The following is a 19,514-nucleotide window of genomic DNA, read 5'->3' on the forward strand; positions in this document are numbered from 1 at the left end:
TCCCTTTCAGCATCCACTATCTGCCACGATGTGACACAGGATACTGGACAACACGGACCTGTGTTCTGCCCCAGTAAATAGAAATTTTTATGCTTTTAAGTTCAGTGTGACAGAGCTGCAACATTGCTGGGGCAAAGCAGGACAAGCTTAGGGGAGCTGTAATGTGCGCCAGCATGTCCCACATTTCCACCAGCAGGTTGGCTGACTGTAGTGTTTCAGAGCTACTCCCTCACCCTCTCCTTATCCTGCTTTTGTGTCAAAGACTTGGGAAGGGTTGGAGTTGATGCAGTTTCTTTGGCTATTTATGTAGGCTGAAGTAACCTCAGTGTAACAGGAGCGCCTCCTCAGGGTCCGTTTACTGGTGACCCCGCCCACCTGTTATGAGCCAACCGCCTGCCTTCTCGCCTGCCATGCCTTGTTGTTAATTAATAGATATAATTAAGCAGGAGGCTGCCCATTTCTTGCCCCAATGCCAGGGGGCACTATCTGCAGCTCCTTTTCCACTCCTACATCACCGATGATACTGACATTATTTGGTCTGGGCCTTGTTATAACCTGGCCCCCTTGTCCTCCCTGGGCCCTCCATGGCCCCATCTCACACTGAGCCCTCACTGGCGTTTGGGCTCTCCGCAGCCCCGTCTCACACTGCACCCTCACTGGCACCGGGGTCGGTACACCCCAAATGCTGTGCCCTCTCTGGCGCTGGGGTCCCCACGCTGCTGTGGATCTCCTACGAGGCCTCCTCCATCTCCTAATAGCCTCACCCAAGCCACCGGTGTTATACAATAATAAATCAAACACAAGCCCCTGGGCTGTAACAAACTCAAGCCGTCTGGTTGTAACATCATTCAAACCCTACCAGGGAATACTCCGTCCCACAACAGAATCAGGAGCTGCTCGTGTAGTCAGGTCTCTCCCTTTTGTTTGCTCAGGCAGAGCTCCTTCCCCCTTGGCTGCCAGCAGGGAACTGCCCTCCTGGCTTCAGGCCTGGGACTTATATGTGAGCCAGGCCCTACCCCTTCCTGTCAGCTGGCCACTAGCAGGTGTGGGCCGCTAGCTCACTCTGGTTGCCCTGGTAACCCACAGCTGGGGCTCCCTACTCACTGCTTGGGCTCTTTCCCTAGCAGTTTACACTCTTTATAGGAGCCGGGCACCTAAAGTGCCCTGTGACACTCAGCTTCCCTTAAGGTAGACACTCTTACTTAGACTTACTCTTTGTACAAGTCCAGGAGCTCTTGAGGTGGGCTAGTACTGGCCAGCAAGTTCTAGTGTAAAACAATGAGGGGACACTTCTAAATGCAGCTCTTTGCAGAGGAGGCTGCAGGTGAGGGCTGGGGAGAGGGCAAGGAGAAAGGCCATGATCAAGTGAAGCTAAGTCAGTGTCATGCACAGCACAATCGGGCCCTGATCATAAGCTGGGCCTTTGGGTACTGATACAACAGAAGAAGCTTGCATTTGGGCTCTAGGCAACTTCAGACTGACAGATGGACACAGGGAGAGAGTTGGACCAATAGATACCCAGGGACAGGGCTAGGCAGATAGCTATCTGCCTGGAGGTGGATGGATATTGGCCACTGTGGCAAATGCCCCCTATAGATGACTGATACCTGTGCAGCTTTCTCCGTCAGGCCTGCGCTGCATCCCTGGTGGACAGATGCACATGAAGGTACCAATAAGGTTCTTGCACACCATTCCTCGAGACTCACAGTCATGGAGGCCCTCAGCGCACTCGTCCAGATCTACAATCAAGACCACACTGTTGAGGGCACTTGTTTCCATCCTGCATGAAACACTTTGGCCCAACATTGAGTGAGACTTCTGGACCCCACCTTGTATAAAACTTGGTCTTACACTGAGAGGGCCCTTTGGCTCCAGCCACAGTGCCAGAGTGCTCCACAGACAGCAGTTCATTACTGCCAGGGAGGTGTGTGCAATGTGGGTGATGGTTTCCAGCACTGCAGCACAGAAAGGTGACACAATTTGATCTGGTGACAGAGCCAGGAGCAGAATCCCAGTTTCCTGCTCTGTTTGACTGATTCTTTCCTACAAGGAAGTCTAGCTGCAGTGCTGCAGGCTGCTTTGCGTGGCAGCACAATATGCTCCTTTGCTCTTCAGCTAAAAACATGAAAGAGCATGACAGGAACAGGTGCTGAAAACATGGAGTCTGAATGGGAAGAGGAGGATAGGGGCAACAGTGCTCCACAAGGGCATGTGAACCTGGTTAAGGGCAAAAGGCTGTGGAAAGGGCTGGAAACTCCTTGGCAAAATTGGCCTTTACCTTTGCACATTCTTCTGTCTTCCCGGAGGGCATATCCAGAGGGGCAGGTGCACTCATAGGAGCCAAAGGTGTTGATACAGCGGAAGGCACAGAGCAGGGGGTTCAGCACACATTCATTGATGTCTGAAGTCAGAAAGAGGAGAGTGAATCTGACCCCCACACCGCAGAGGGACCAGTTCCTCTAGCAGAAATTGCATTACTGGTTATACCCTGTATATCTCTATGGCTACTCTAGGCCGTGTTGTCACTGGGGAGAGAGTGGTGATTGCTCCCTGTTATAATGGCTTGACACACACTGCTATTGTACCAGTAGCTTACTGCAGTTCCACAAGCCCTAGCACTGCCATGAAATGAAGAAGGCAGGTACATCTTCACAGCACTGTCACAGGGATAAGAAATACCAGTCTTATTCCATTCGGTGGGTAAGAAGCACGCAGCACCCGATTCTGGGAAGAATCCCAACCCTTTACTGTCTCAATATATCTGGTTGCCTCTTAGGCCCTTTTCTGTTTGCAGAGTGATGCTATCTGGCAGGGGCGATGCGTAGGGGATGCACATGGGTGCATGCGCACCCCCTGCATGTGGCAGTGCATCCCCTGCAAAAAGGTGCCACTGACACTGCCAGCAGCACCTGTGGGTGGTTGCTGACCCCTGGTTGGAGCTCGCCACCCCACACTGCCAACAGTGCTGGCAGGGCATGGCTAAGAGCTTCACGCAGCCCAAGTGACTTGCCCCAAACCACACAGGAAGTTTGCAGCAAAGCAGTTCTTTGGTTGGGGTGGTTTGGGTCACTCATGCTCTAGTCCTATGCTATAATCACTGCACTATCCTTCTCTAGCAATGGAGTCCAGAGCTCAAAATGTTTCTCCCACCTTTACAGTGGGTATGGAGCAGAGATCAATAACCCTTAGTACCAAGAGCAGCCCTCTCCCAGGATCACTCTCCATGGACTTCAGAAGCTCTGCTGGAGCAAGAAGTCCATGAGTTCCACTGTGTACACCCTGTCCCACAACCTGTTGATTCTCCAGGGACACATCCTGCACAGGAAAACAGTCTGACATGCATCCAAGAGTGTGAAAGATTCAACTCTGATGCAAACACATGTTGAGGATGGGGGTGGAGGGTAGGGTCTGAGAAAAAATGGGAGAGAGTGTGAGGGTAGAAGGGGAAGGGTGAGAGAATACATGTGAATCTGCACCCTGCTCAGTACCTTTCCCTCCTCACTGCAGTGCTGGATGTCTCACCCTCCCAGCCAGCTGCACTAGCTCCACTGCAGGCTTGCAAACCCAACAAGATGCACTGGCCCCCAAGGAACATTACCTTCACATGTCATCATGGGGCCTGGCTCAAATCCCTCCTCACAGGTGCATTCAAAGCCTCCTACCACGTTGCTGCAGGTCCCGTTCCCACAGGGGTTACCAATGGAGCACTCATCTGTGTCTGAGGAAGGTCAGGAACAGCATTAGAAGCTTGAGTTTATCTCACAAGAGACCCTGGGACTCATCTCTTTTGGCAGCCAGTATATTCAACTAGAAGCCAGGGTGGGTGAGTCAGAAATACCCCTTGGATTTAAGGGGAAGAACAATGGCTAGAAGCATCTAAGCCAGAATCAGGCAGGCAGCAAGTTGCCCCACTTATGCAGTGACCTTCTTGTAGGAGCTCCTGCCTCCTCCAAAAGGACCTCCTTTAGCTCGAGGTAAAAGCACTTACCAACACAGTTGACTCCAGTGTAGTCCAAGTTATACCCAAAGGGGCACTCACAGCGGAAGGAGCCATCAGTGTTAATACATGCCCCATTTATGCAGATGCCCAGGTTCTCAGAGCATTCATTTACATCTGAAGTGGAAACCAAAAGAAACTTTGAAATTCCGGATTCATTGGTAGCTTTCCATACCCTGGCACCAAATGCATCCAGGTGCTGAGAACAGCTCCCTTGTAAAGACAGGGCTCCAAGGCTACAGACTAAGGATTGTGGGGCAAACTATGGGGCATCACTCACTAAAGTAAGTGAGAATTTGGCTTCAGGAAGGATTGAGTAAGAACTGAATGACGTGCCCCAGGTACAACAGGAAGGATCCTGAGCCCATAGAAAGCATACAGAGCTCCTGGCACAGGAACTCAGCATGTACATGACATAATACATGAGCCTGACTACTTCTTGGTCTGAAACAAAAGGCATGCTGCTCACTGGTACATTTTGTCCATTACATCATCTGGCCCATGTGCAATAGTGGGCCCTTACCTTATTAACCAGGAAAAAGGGCACAGGCCCTTTAAATGGACTGTTTTGAATGGCAACAGGATGAATTAGGCCTAAGACACATAAATTCAGCTCCGGAACAGGAGAGGGACAAGACTGGCCCAGATGAGGAGCTCCTAGTAAAGCTCAGCACTCCCAGGGATTACAGGCTGGAATAGAAGCCGGCTACCGGCTGTAGCTAGGGAGCCTGCAAGCTAGAAAGGGGCATGCAAAGAGGAAAAGCCCTTTTTGCTGTTAAGAGGCTCATTTAATAGAGCGTTTGATGACTACATGTTGAGGGCCACAGCCCTGTGGGCTCCTTGGGACTTTGTGCATGTAGGCTACCAGAAGCCCCTTGGTCTGATAGCAGTATGTATCACACTCTAGAAGAGCTACTGGGGGGGGGGGGGGGGGCGGTTACTGTAAGTAGGCCAAGAAGGGTGGAAAGCAGAATTCATCAAGACCAGACAATCCTGGCATGCTGACCTAAGTAAGAGACTCAAGGAGGACTGCAGCCCTGAGCAGCCTCAATTGGGGGAACTGCTTAAATCTGGGTGGATTTATTTGGTGAGACAGATGGCCCTAGGGGACTTAACTGGCAGGCAAGTAAGGACTTAAATGGGACCATTACAACTACTGGGCCAGCTAAGGATGCCGCATGATGATTAGAGTGGGGAGAGACACCTAGTGTCTCTGATTTAAACTGAGGGCTGCCTCCTAAATTTAAACTGATTACCAACTAAAGCATGGAAGGCAAAATGAAGGAGGTAACCTACGGAGGAGCCAGAGCACTTAACAGACCCCGGTTAAAAGGCAGGGGGCATAAAGACCTGTGAGGAAGCTCAGGAAGGCCTGTTACACCATGATGTTCACAAAAATCTTGCCTTACCTTCTCGGGTATCGCCTGGGCCAGGGATGGCCCCATGGCCGTATGGACACAGCTCCTGAAAGGCAACTGGGAAAAATGAGAAAAGTGAGATGTGCTAAAAACTGCTCCCAATTGCTGCAGCTGGAAGACACATCACAGAGCCCCTTAGGGAAACCCTGCCTGGGCTAGTGACAAGGCTTTGTAAAAAGATAACTTATAGGGTGCTTAGGGAATTAGCTGGAGTCATAGCGGAGCTCCTGGCACAACTGTTTGAGCACTCATGGTGCTCAGGTCAGGTCCCAGAGGATTGGAAAAGGGCCGGTGTGGTCCCTATTTTCAAGAAGGGGAGGAAGGAGGAACCGGGTAACTATAGGCCAGTTAGTCTCACCTCCATCCTTGGCAAGAACTTTGAGAAAATTGTTAAGCATCACATTTGTGGGGGACCAGAGGGTAAAATGATGCTAAGGGGCAATCGGCATGGGTTCATAGTAGGCAGATCCTGCCTGACTAACCTGGTTTCATTTTACGACCAGGTCACAAAATGCTTGGATGAAGGAAAAGGGGGAGACATTATTTACTTAGATTTTAAAAAGGCCTTTGACACAGTGTCACACACAATTCTTATAAATAAACTAAACAGTTGCATTGTAGACTATTACACAGTCCGGTGGGTAGAAAATTGACTTATGGGACGCAGCCAGGGAGTGGTGGTGGACAGGTTGGTTTCTACCTGGAGAAGTGTGGGCAGCGGAGTCCCCCAGGGCTCTGTCCTCGGACCGGTACTATTCAATATCTTCATTAGTGACTTGGACAAGGGAGTAGAAAGCACCCTGTCCAAGTTTGCTGATGACACCAAATTATGGAGGGAGATACACAAACTAGATGGCAGGGAGAGAATCCAGGCTGATTTGGACAGGCTGGGGAAATCGGCCGAACAGAATAGGATGCAGTTCAACAAGGATAAGTGTCATGTGTTGCACCTGGGGAGGAAGAATCATCAGCACTCCTACAGCCTGGGAGGTACCACTCGAAGTAGCACAACTGCGGAAAGGGATCTTGGAGTCGTAGTCGACTCCAAAATGAACATGAGTCACCAGTGTGATGAGATAATGAATAAAGCTAATCGCAACCTTTCTTGCATAAGCAGGTGCATCACAAACAGGTCCAGGGAGGTGATACTTCCCCTCTATGTGGCATTGGTCAGGCCACAGCTGGAGTACTGTGTCCAGTTTTGGGTGCCGCACTTTGGGAGGGATGTGGATGGCCTGGAGAGGGTTCAGAGGAGGGCCACTCATCTGGTCAAAGGCCTACAGAAAAAACCCTATGTGGACCGATTGGGAGACCTGAACTGCTTCAGCCTCCACAAAAGGAGGCCTGAGAGGTGATCTCGCAGCTGCCTACAAACTCATCGGGGGGGCCAGCATGAAACAGGGGATACAATGTTTACCAGGGCACCTGTCGAGGTAACTAGAAATAATGGCCACAAACTGGAAGAAAGCAAATTCAGATTGGACATCAGGAAAAAGTTCTTTACAGTGAGGGTTGCCAAAATATGGAATAAGCTTCCAAGGGAGGTGGTGCTTTCCCCTACCTTGGAGGTGTTTAAAAGGAGATTGGACAGACACCTGGCTGGGGTCACCTGACCCCAGCTCTCTTTCCTGCCCAGGGCAGGGGGTTGGACTCAATGATCTAATACGTCCCTTCTGACCCTAACATCTATGAAACGATGAAATTATTTATGACTGATGATTATACTGCTCATTACATACCACCTGCCAGAACCCTAAGGGGTGGGGAAATAAACAGCACCTTTCTTGGGTATCAGAGTCACAAAGAGGTGCAATGACTTGTCCAGAACCAGCCAGAGAAGTGATAGCAGAGCTGAAAACAGAACCCAGGAGCCTGAAGGCTGAATGTTCCCTTTCCCCCCTGCCTAAAAGAGAAAGCCTCCAGTCTGAGTGCCGCAACCAAGTGATGAACATTTGGTTTCAAGGGCACCATTTCCCTTATGGGATCCCTGCACTAGCAGGGGTGTCCATGCTGCAGGGTGCACAGAGGCTCCTATTCCTCACAGTGCTGTCTGTGCTTCTTGCTGCATCTGTTGCACCTCATTCCCACAGCTGCAGCCTCCCCACCCTACAGCAGTTCTCAGTGATACATGACACAAGGGGCCTGAGCCACCTACCATTCCCTTCTTGAGGGCACAGCTCACATGGGTCACCCCAGCCCTCTCCAGGCATCTTGCTGCAGCAGCACCGGGCTTTGGTGGTATTGAAGGCCTTGGGGACGGAGCATTTCCCATTATCAAAGCGGGTGAAGCAGAAGCTCTGGCGAGTATCTGCAGCAGGATGGAGCAGAGCACTAAAGACATGCATAGGCAGGCTCAGTGTACCAGACATTCCCTCCCAGACTTGGACTGTGGCACAGATCAGCTCCCAAAGGACAGAGGCCCTGGCTCTTGCAGAGCAGTGCAGGAGGTAATGCTGGGTTGACACTGAGTGCTCCCTGGGGCCCACTGCTCTCTGGGGACTCTCTTGTGTCTGAGCACATGTAGAGGCCAACCCAGTCACAGCTGATGTGCAGATGCAGCACCAGACGTCACAGGATTCCCACTTCTGCATTCCTTCCCAGCTGATGGGCAACACCCCTGACTTGCCACTGACCTCACTGGCTTGTAGGCAAGGCTACAGACACTTACCAAAGCACCTGCGGCCATTGTCAGACAGGACAAAGCCAGGGGGACAAATGCATTGGAAGCTGCCAGGGGTGTTGGTGCAGGTTCCAAACAGGCAGATGTTGGGCTCCTCTTCGCACTCATTGATATCTGGGAGCACGAGGGACATGAGAGGGTATTTATTACACACAGACTTGAACAAACATTGTAACTCTTTCCATTACCATTACACTGGTGGATGTAAGGGCCATGTGGAGCTAGGAGTGGGGTAAGTCTGACCCCTCTGGGAAGATGGGAAGTAGCACCTACAGCCCATTTCTTGGCAGGCTCTACTGGATAATACTTCTGTTAGCCTTGCCTGGTCAGCACTGCCCACTCCTGAGACTAAACTTGTCCCCTCAGCCCATCTTCCCAGCACAATGCAGGGTGCAGACACTGCTGCTGCCCCTAGGGCCCAATGTTGCCTGGTATCTGACCTGCTCCAGACATCAGAAACCAGGAAAGAGAGAAGTAAGCAACAATGTGAGTTGCACAGTCTCACAGCTCTCCATGAGAGGCAGGGCCATGGGGCTCTTCTCCTACTGCACTGTGCAGGCCCTCCTTACACAAAGATAGAATCAGTGGTAACTATTCAGGGAGCTGTGGCCCAGCTGGCCAGGCCTAATTATGCCTATTAGACTGCAGCAACATGCACATCTTCCCCAGCCTCCCACCTGACAGTTCACTATAATGAAAATCCCCCCAGTGACTGTGAGGTGAGGCATCTATCAAACACGTTTTTTCAGAGGGTGCCAGGCCCCACTCGCTCCGCTCCTAATTTGCTGTAGAGATGAGGTTTTGGGCACTGCCCGTATCTCTGCTGCCCATGAAATGCTGGTTCCACCAGATGGGACAGTGGTTACTGTCTGAAGGCATGGACAGTACTGGATCCTTGGTACCGGAGACTGAATAGAGGAATCAACGTTACCGATGCAGTTGTCATTCTGCACCTCGTACCCCGGGGGACAGATACAACGGAAAGAGCCTTCCAGGTTTTGACATGTTCCAGGAGAACAGGTCCCAGGCAGGCTCACACACTCATTAATGTCTGCAAATAAACAGAGGGGAAAATGACAGATAAATCTTTATAAAATGAAGGCACCCAAAGGGTTGAGCTCTAGCTGCTTGGAAATGTATGCTACTTTGGCACACATGGGAGTGTTCCAGGCAAAGACTGATGCCCCAACATGCTCCTGCCCAACAGGTCCTGCATGGGCTGCAGAGGAAATGGAGCCCTAGAAAACTCCACTTCCTTCTTGTAAACCCTAAGGGTAAAGGTCCCAAGTGAAGTACTCACTTTGCAATCTGCAGCTGATGTGCCCACAGCTATGCACTATGTATTGGAACCTCTTGCACAGAGAAACAGGGAATGGGACGTTTTACGTATACACGTGTCCTGCACTGCAACCTTAGCAGTGTAACCGGGTGCCTGGGTTAGTAACAACACATCCTCCTAGACAGACTATGGCAAGATCATGACACCCCAACCACAGGATAATGCCGGCGTTCAAATTAATCTCTTAAGGGACTCAGGCTGAGAATATAAGGGGCTCATGGTCTCCCTGATGAATACGATTACGGTTCTCTGCAATACCTGCTGTCTAGAAGACTATGTTTACCTGCAGTTTGCACAATGTGGTATTGGACATAGTGCAATCTTTGCCTGTCTGAGGCAGGGAGAGCCTCAGGTACTGCTGGGGACAGCGTGTGTGGCTTTCGGTAGTCAGTCAGATGACAGGGCTTTGGCCGAGGAGGTTATCTTGCCCTGCAGGTGGCCTGGGATTTCTGGCCCTAAAAGTGGTCTTGATTTAGGGAATGAAGCTGGGAAATTTGCTAGCCGATCCCTCTGAGAGTAATAAACTTAGAGATAAAAAATTCTGTCCAAGAGGACTGGATCAGCGCCTTCATTTTTGACTAAAGCGGCCTCTGCAATAAAACAGTCAACTCTCTGTAGCTGAGGTGTATGTGCAGTGGTGCATGAACTCAACCCCTCCCTAGTCTACAAACACTGGGCACTGGGAGCTCTCCTTGCTGGGACTAGAGCTCCACATCTCAAACCCACAATGTCTTTCAAATTTGAGTTTTGCCAGTGCCCAGGAGTTCTACATGCACCACAAGGAGTAAAGAGCATATGTTATGGGGTGCTTTGCTAACAAAAAGCTGGTTGACTCATGAGTAGGAGGTACCTGAGCATTATAGTGCTATTACCCAAGATGTGCCCAGACACTCACCAACACAGTTCTTCCCATCTGGGGTCCGGTCGTAGCCTTCCTGGCACAGACACTGGAAGGACCCAATGCTGTTTATACACTGGCCATTCCGACACACCTGCCCCACCAGGGACGAGCACTCATCGATATCTGCACAGAGTACAAGAAATATGCACAATGGAGTACAAGATGCAATGCAACAACCCCACTGTGCTGATTGTATGCCACCCAACTGTTTTCTCTACAGCTGGTTTTGGGTGTGACACCAAACTAAATAGTGATACACCTGCAACTGTGTGTGACAATAGACTCTAATACTTCTGGAGCTGGCACTGTGCATGCTCTTACCCATGCAATCATTGTTGTGTGTTAGCTCAAAGCCAGGGAAGCACAGGCAGTTGTAGGAACCCACTGTGTTCTTGCAGGTGCCATTTCCACAAGGCTGCCGGTCACATTCATCAATATCTGAAGAGAAAAGCATGACAACAGGTCAAGGGCTGAGCCGTTTCTGGCCCTGGGCCTGTGTGTTCAGTTATGGGAGGGATGGCTGCTTGATTTGGCAAGAGTTAACATAAACCTTGAATCAAGGTAATATATTGGCTTGCTCTCTGCCAGGCAGTGGCAGTTTCGGTTACACAGCAACAAGCCATTAAGTCCCCAGAAAGTTTTTACTCCCACACTAGAACAGATTTAAATGTCACAGAATTTCAAAGCAGCCCAGTACAACATTTGCATGGCTGCTGCCCCGTCCTCACTGACCCATGCACATGGTCTGCTCTCCTGTGGCTTTGAACCCGTTGTGACAGACACAGATATAGCTGCCCTCAGTGTCAACGCAGTCACCGTGGCTGCAGACGTTGGGAATTTCCTGGCATTCATTACGACCTGCAACAAAACAAGGCAGAAAATAAGGTACAGGAAAGACTCCAGCCAAATTGGAAATGCAGCTCCTCTATTCAGAAGGGGGCACTGTGCTTGTTTCTGGGCCGTTACGGATTAACTAGCAGGCATTTCACTAAACAACTGTGATTTCATCTCTCGTAATTTTATCCCAAGTCTCACAATATTCGACAGTTTCTTAAAGCCCCTTTCTCCTGGATTCAAGAGAATCTGAGTTTTCAGGTCTAAAAACAGTAAGTTTTTAACTCTCCTGGTTATGGGAAAACACTTGTAAGCGTGACCCCTGAAAGCGCTACTACCAGAAAGCAAAGAGCAGCAGCCAGAAAAAAGTCCCCTGGTGCTGCTCCCCTGCCGTGTTCTGCCAGCCTCGCTGGGGGGCAGGGAGCTCACAGCCACCCTTGCAGCACTCAGTCACTGCTCCCACACATGCACACATCCCTTTACACAATGTTGGATCCACCTATGCCCCATGCAGATGAATACAGCCCAACAGCAGCTCTGTAGGGTGAGAATCAACCCAGTCAATGTACTCTTGTAGTTCCTAAAGTTCACTCCAGGCCTTGTTGTAGTATGGCACTAATCAGGACTATCTCACTATGCAGGTTGATTTTAGCACAGTCTGAAATTTAAGAAATGCTCATATCTGGTCAGCTATATATTTGGATCGCATTGATCCAATGGCTATGAATTTGTCCTGAACTCTCTACCTACTCCCTGCTCTGCCCTACCAGTTTTCAAGATTATCTCCTTTCATATGTGGGTTTTGGAGCACTCTGAAGTCAGCCTATAGAAATAACTAAGTGTGTAGGTTAACACAAGTCCTCCAGTCCTTGCCATACTTTAGCCCTAACAGTTGAATGGTTAAATGGTTAGGACATTTACCCAGAAAGCACAGGTTGTATCTCCCCTACAGCTTCTTTGCCAGAAGGGGTTTTGGCTGGTGACTTCTCAGCACAGTGAATGAACTATCCAACCACAGCTAAAAAAACATTTGAAAAATTTCTGACTTGTGACCTTGTGGTTAATGCACTATGCTAAAAGCTTGATAAAAAAAAACAAGTTCAAAACTTCTTTTTGGGATGGGAGTCCTAGAACCCAGGTTTCCTGCTCCTTGGACAAGTGCTTTGACCACTTAATTCACAGACCTAAACTATGAGAGGACCCTTCTCCTCCTCTTACACCTGTTAGTCGTGGATTTCTGTTTGGCTGCATCTCTGTGATTTAGGCAGTTACACTCCCAGAATGGCCGTGCAGACTTCCGGACCAGTGCAAAGCTCACTGAGCATGCTCAGTCTCTTGATGTGCCCCTGCAGCACGGGGTAATAGAATCACTACCTGCATGTAAGTACTACAAATGTCACTCCCACTGCTAGACAGCTGCCATTTAGATGCACAAAGGGAAGTAAAATTCTACATTCAGACATTCAGCTGTCAGGCAGATGCTTGCCCCCTGGGTCTGCTTCACTAGTGCACTCAAGCAGAGCTTGGAGGATATCAAAGGCATTTCAGCCTCCCAGTGATTACCCCTTGCACAGACTAGTTTTTCTAATGTGTATTTCAGACACCAGATCACTAAAGCATTTCCGCAATGGTCTCAGTCCTCTGCATCCCTACAGCCCTAATAAGCTTGGTGCAGCACAGTGACAGTCTGTTAAAAAATCCTGGGATCCGTAGTCACGAATATGCTGAGAACAATAACATCCTTTCTCTATTCTAATGCCATGCAAAGAAACCAGGGAGGAAGTTCAAGCACACACCGGTCTCCTGACTCTGGTCCTATGCATTGATTGAGCATTCCCCTGGTATAGATTGTGAACAGCTCCCATCTTACCCACACAGGCTCCACTAGGCGACAGCTTGTATCCAGTTGAGCACTCGCACCTGTAACTGCCCGGGATGTTGATGCAATCAGCATTGCGCTGGCAAAGATTCTCACCACTGCTGCATTCATCGATGTCTGAAGAGAGAGAGAAATCACTGGCGCTGACTGCACAACTCCCCTTGAGCGTGCCACAAGCAAGCATCGGAGAACCTGCTCAGGAACGGGACAAGCACCACCAGCAGATTGAAAGAACATTTTCAGTTCTTCTAAAATATTTTCCCTAAAATATGCTGGTTGCCACATGGAAGGAATTTTTCTTTTCTTGTTGCTACAGGTGGTGGTGGTGGGGCGGAAGGGGTTGTTTTGTTTTTTTCTGTCTTTCTCAGAAAATTTGGGTGCTGGCCACAGCCAAGACTAGGGGTACTGGACTGGGATGTACTGATGGTTCTGCTGGGACTAAGACACCTGAGATTCCTGATTACAGTCTTGCCCCTCTGGTCACGGTCAGACTGATTGCCACATTTGAGATCAGAAGGGAATTTTACTCTGTGGTCAAATTGGCATGGACTGCTTTTCTCTGTAGTGGGGGACATGTCCCTCTTCCTTGAATCTCTCAAGTGTGTTTTTTAACAACTATTTCCTGTCCTTGCACTAGCAGGACACCAACAGAGCACTTGTCCCCCTGCTTTACCTGTGACAGGTTAGGGTGCTCTTGGTGTTTGTGCCTGGTGGTTGTGCAACAGGGCTGCTTGCATAGTTCTAAGAACAGGTTAGACAAACACTAGCAGAGGATAATTTGGATAGGGCTGATCCTGGACTCGATGACCTCCTGAAGTCCCTTTCAGCCCTATTTTTCTATGATTTTATGAATTGAAAAAAAATACGGAGATTGTGAATGCACATGCTTTGTATGATTTTTTGTTTCTGAAAATAGGAAATACATTTCAGTTCTGGGACATAAAACAAAGAATGTTAACATCTTTCCATTTCTAAATCTCTGATCTCAAAAAGAGGAAATGATATATGAAAACATGTTAAGATCTTCTCGCATAAAACATACCACTAAAGCTTTTTGAAAAATAACAATCTTTACTTTTGACGTGGAAAAGGAACATTTAAAAATAAGAATAAAAACCAAATGAAGGCTTTGCTTCTTGTCATAAATATCCTGCTTCCAATACCCCATTAGCAGAGATGACTTGAGTGTCATTCCTCACCCCATCACCCCATCACCTACTGTTGGGGGCCAGCAATACTGAGAACAAAGCATGCAGCTGCTGGCCAGCACAGCAACTACCACCTCATTACCTTCACAGATGAGCAGAATATTGTTGTAGCTGAATCCAATTGGGCACTCGCATCGGAAGCTGCCGATCTGGTTAATGCAAACGCCATTGGTGCAGATAGCAGGGATCTCACTGCACTCATCAATATCTGCAAGGAGAAGCACATCCCCATCAGTAATGCAGGGAGACGGGGGAAACGGAAAGCATCAGCCCAGGGTGGGAAGGAACGAGTGAAGTAATGGCATGTGCCCTGCTTTCCCTCCTGTGGCTGTGGGACTACTGTGTTCTGGCTCTTGTTGCAGCGAATATTCACAGCAAAGGGCGCTTCTGGCTGACTGAGAGTGAAACGAGGAGCAGAGGGTGGAGCAAACAGCAGACTCTAAATACCGACTCTCCCTTTACTGATATTGTTAGAAGGCCAAGGCTGCACTCTAGAGACTTTTGGCTCCTGACAGAGATAGGCTGGATCCTTGCTCGCATGAGCTACTTCATCTTTGGTCATGCTCATTTGGGAACGAGATTCCATTTTTACAAAATGGCTCTCTCTCTGTACATACTCTCCCTCTAATGCCCCTGGGAGCTACCATTAGCCTCTGGAAGAACATTTGGGAGAGGAAGCTGAATGCAAGTGGCAGCTGTCTTCATCATGCTGAAATACTTCCAGGGGTGCCACTGTTTAGTCATCAGACCCCAGAACAGTTCACTGCCCTACAGCCATGCATGTATGCCTACACAGACGGCAGCTTAACCTTTCACACCACTGTCAGTTTGCTAGATGCTGGTCTTTTGGGGATGGTAGATAAACTGATCTTTTCCCTATTCTCTTCAGTTTGGCATCAGGGCCTGAAACACTGCACTAGGCCAAGGGACCCTTGGTGGGGATGAAGTCTGTTGAGTCTTATGTACCACCAGGGCTAGAGACTCCAGCTTTCAAAGTTACAAGCATCTGTGGACGGGACACCATTAGATTTTAGTTAGCCCAATAAAAGGTATCATGTCTGAACCACGAGTTTTAGAGTTTTGCTTTTCTTTTTGTCTCAGACAAACACAGCTACCAAATACATCCCTGAAACATGGAAGATGCCAAATTTGAGCCAATTTTGGAATTATAAACTTCACTGCTAAACAAGAAAGAAAAATTTCTACACCTCCGTACCTTTCTGCCATCTGACACCACCAGGGAAGAGAAACTGCCTTATCTGCACATCAAAGAGCAACTTATACAAAGGAACTGTCATGGCCCCACCTTCAGCTTCCTCTGTGCAAAATGAAGTTTATTTTTTACCTAAGGGGGACTTTTACCATCTTTAATTTTACTTAAGCCTGAAGAAGGGTGTGTGTGCCTGAAAGCTTGCAAAGAAAGATTTTTTTTTTTGTGAGTTCTTAGTTGGTCTAATAAAAAGTATCATCTCTAACCCAAAAGTTTTAGAGTTTTGCATTTCTTTACAGGAGACACCTCTCACTGTATCCCTATTGGAATCCAGGCCTGAACTCTGAGCTCTTCTGCTGTGGGTCTTGGTGCCTTTCATAAGAGGGTCTGCACTATTAGCAGGGGTGGCGGGGAGGGAAGCAAAAGTGCTCCGATTTTCAGGTCTGCTATCTTCAAGAGCAAACATTGAACAACTTCAAGAGCAAAACATTGAACACCTTCAAGAGCAAACTGGATGCTTATCTTGCTGGGTTCCTATGACCCCAGCTGACTTCCTGCCCTTTGGGCAGGGGGCTGGACTCGATGATCTTCCGAGGTCCCTTCCAGCCCTAATGTCTATGAAATCCATGAAAAAAAAAATCTTGCAAACTGTTGGGGCTTCATGCTCTTTGCACCAGTGTTAACAGCAATTCTGTGCTCTTCTAGGCACTAGTCCTGGCCCACCCAGGCCCTGGTCCTGTCTGTGGGAGTTTCTGGTTCTCTTCTCTACTGACTGCAACAGCTGTGTTGGGACTCCATGTTTATAGTGTCTCTCACATCCTAGATTCCCTGGTCTCGGTTTGCTGGTGTGGCTGTTACTGCTCACCTGGGCTCTGGCAGCTGTAGTTGTTTATTTCTGAGTTATCACCAGTTATTAAGACCTCATTACCTTCTGCAGAAAGGCAGGGGTAACACTGAGAACTGATCGTGCTTTGCACCATCGTTACCCTATTTTTATCAGAAGCTTGCTAATGGGTCTAAGATTGCCTATGAGCCACAGTCATGTGGCAGAGCAGAGATTTCTACGGTCAAGGGGAGCTCATCTGTGTGGGAGCTGGACCCTTCTAAGGGGCTGCTCTGAGGCTGTGGAGTAAATTCTTCCAAAACAAAGGGCCAGCACATGCCTCCTCGCAGACTGCTCTGAGAGTCCATGCCTCCAACTAGCTTTCTCTGATCTAAGGGCAGCATGGGCATTTGCACACAAAACCATTCCACTACACACACATCTGGGGAGCACAGGAGAAAGAACAAGCAGAATACGATATTAGTCATGCCACTAAAGGTGATGCTGGAAGGCCTCAAAACTATGGTGGTGAGAGCTCCATGATAATCTGGAGAGAAGAGAGCAGAGAGAAGCCCGCAGGTGTTACATTAAAAAACCTGGTATTATGTATATTCCAGTGCGACCTGGAATCACTGAGACACTAATGTTGTCCTTAGTCGGAGTTGACAGGTCTCAACCCAAGCAATTCTGCCCCCTTTCCCTTCTTGCTTGTCCTTGCCCCCAGGCTCATGTACTGAGGGAGATCAGGAAATGATCACAAAGACTTAAGTAGGAGAGCAGGAGGAGAGAACCAGTGCCAGCAGTAACTGAAGGCAGGCCCCCCACCATTGTACTCACCAATTGGCTTCCCAGTGTGAATGTCAATGATAAATCCAGGGGCCTGGTTTCCACAAAGGATCTGGTACTCAGCTAGAAGGGAAACAACAAGGTCACATCTAGAAGTTAGCAGATGTACCAGCTATGGGTGCCAGGATAGGAGGTAAGGGGGGAGGAACACCATGGAGATATGCACATGGGGATGGAACTGATGGAGGAAGTCATACCAGAGAATGAGGAGACCACAGATACAGAAGAAAACATCTATCGTGCTACCAGCTGGAGTCTATGCTCCCTCACCCCAAGGCCTGACATCTTAGACACACACACAGCCATGACATATCCACACCTCCACTGTACATACACACTCATTCATCTGCATACTCCACACTCAATGCACATCTGGACATAGGCACACTCACCGCACCACACTTTTACGCATAGACTGCCAGCACACACACAAGGCAAACCGGCCTGATGAATTTCATCCCAGGGTCCTGAAGGAAGTGGGAGTGGGGATGTTGGAGCCACTGGCAATAATGTTTATCAAGTTGTGGGAGACAGGCAAGGTACCAGAGTACTGGAAAAGGACCAACATAATGCCCTTTAAAAAAGGGGAAAAGGAGGACCCAGGGAATTATAGAATGGTTAGCCTGATATCAATACCTGGGAAGCTACTGGAGCATGTCATAAAGAAGGCCATTTGCAAGCATCTGGAGGAGGCAAGACTGATCATGAGCAGCCAGTATGGGTTAGCTAAGAACAAATCATGCCACACAAATTTATCAGGTGCTAGACAGAGGAGCTTCAGGCTGCAGTCCAGAGACTGCATGCCATCAGGGATGGCGAGTAGGAGATAGACTCCTACTGCCAGGCCCTTCACCCCCTGGAGGTGGAGGGTAGACCAAGGACACCCTCCAGGGCAAGGGAGGACTCAGGGATCTCCCATGCTGTCCAGCCAGGGGGTTGGACCAAGGTGAACAAGGGCCCCAAGGCCCACTGCACCAAGACTCCCTCCCCTCTGGGGATTTGCAACAGGCACGAACCTATTGCAGCCCCAGTAGAGCCTGCAGAGATGCCAGCTCCGGCAGGCAAGGGAGGATCACCCACCCCCGCTCTCCCCAAGATGAAACGCAGAGTGCTAGTCATGGGAGACTCCCTCCTGAGGGGGCAATCTGCCACCCAGACCCCCTAGCCCAAGGGGTCTGCTACTTCTCAGGGGCCCGCATCCGGGACATAGCTGAGAAGATCCCAAAGGTTCTCTGGCCCTCCAACCACTACCCCATGCTCCTTATCCATGTGGGCACGAATGACACAGCTCGGAGCAATCCCAGCCATGTCATGAGAGACTACAGGGCTCTGGGAGTGGGGCTTAAGGTGTTGGGGGTACAGGTGGTCTTTTCCTCGCTCCTCCCAGTTGTGGGTCATGGGCTGAGGAGGGAGAGACGGATTGAGGTAATCAACCAGAGGCTGCGGCACTGGTGTCATCATGAAGGCTTTGGCTTCCACGATCACAGCCTGCTCTTTGGTAAGAGAGGCAGTGAGCTGCTGGGAAGAGACGGCCTCCACCTCACTCCGCTGGGGAGGAGGCTCTTCTCATCCAGACTGGCTGACCTGCTCGACGGGGCTTTAAACTGAGCCCGCCGGGGGATGCGGGAAGTACCGTTACTGCAAGCCCACTGGGCAGTTTTTGTAAACCCAGCAGGCTAAGGCACTCAAGGGAACCCACCCATACCCCAGCCCCAGAGCGATCTGTAGGGAAGGCAAGGGCCCCCAATGGGACACTTATGTGCCTGTACACCAATGCCAGGAGCCTGGGGAACAAACAGGAGGAACTGGTCCTCCTGCTAAACCAAAAGGATTATGATCTCATAAGGATAACGGAGACCTGGTGGCACTCCACGTATGACTGGGCCACAGGTATAGATGGCTATACCTTGTGCAGGAGAGATCATGTGGGCAAAAGTGGGGCAGGGGGTAGCTCTCTATGTGAAGGAAAGCTATGCATCCCTGCAAGCTGACATTGGCACCTATGGGGCATGATTGGAGACTCTCTGGGTCAAAATCTGTGGTGAATAAGGCACAGGGGACACAATGGTGGGAGTCTACTACAGACCTCCCACCCAGGATCAAGAATTTAACCAAGAGTTTGCCAGGGAACTGGCTGAGGCTACACGCTCCTGGTGCACAGTTGTCATGGGAGATTTCAACTACCCTGACATCTCGTGGGAAGAGCACTCGGCCACATCTGAATGGTCGCGAAGCTTCCTCATGTGCGTGGATGAGCTCTATCTGACTCAAGAAGTCTGTGGACTGACGAAAGGCAAAGCACTGCTTGACCTGGTACTGGCAATAGGGGATGACTTAATCAGTGACCTAATGATTGAAGGGAAGCTGGGAGACAGCAAT

General features: G+C 49.5%; 1 protein-coding gene across 1 annotated transcript in view; it reads right to left on the bottom strand.

Moving 5' to 3' along the window:
* The window catches only part of FBN3 (fibrillin 3), a 260,268-nt gene that overhangs the window by 17,505 nt on the left and 223,249 nt on the right, over positions 1-19,514 (bottom strand). Inside the window, exons 42-55 of the mRNA XM_014599850.3 lie at positions 17,127-17,198; positions 14,339-14,464; positions 13,040-13,165; positions 11,068-11,193; positions 10,657-10,773; positions 10,330-10,458; positions 9,027-9,146; positions 8,084-8,209; positions 7,571-7,723; positions 5,407-5,472; positions 3,989-4,114; positions 3,599-3,718; positions 2,279-2,401; positions 1,608-1,739 (exon numbers count right to left, since the gene is read on the bottom strand). Of these exons, the coding sequence (XP_014455336.1) occupies positions 1,608-1,739; positions 2,279-2,401; positions 3,599-3,718; positions 3,989-4,114; positions 5,407-5,472; positions 7,571-7,723; positions 8,084-8,209; positions 9,027-9,146; positions 10,330-10,458; positions 10,657-10,773; positions 11,068-11,193; positions 13,040-13,165; positions 14,339-14,464; positions 17,127-17,198 (1,662 nt within the window). The remainder of the gene's footprint in view (positions 1-1,607; positions 1,740-2,278; positions 2,402-3,598; positions 3,719-3,988; positions 4,115-5,406; positions 5,473-7,570; positions 7,724-8,083; positions 8,210-9,026; positions 9,147-10,329; positions 10,459-10,656; positions 10,774-11,067; positions 11,194-13,039; positions 13,166-14,338; positions 14,465-17,126; positions 17,199-19,514) is intronic.

This window comes from Alligator mississippiensis, chromosome 16 (genome assembly GCF_030867095.1).
Source record: "Alligator mississippiensis isolate rAllMis1 chromosome 16, rAllMis1, whole genome shotgun sequence".
Classification (NCBI taxonomy): Eukaryota; Metazoa; Chordata; order Crocodylia; family Alligatoridae; genus Alligator; species Alligator mississippiensis.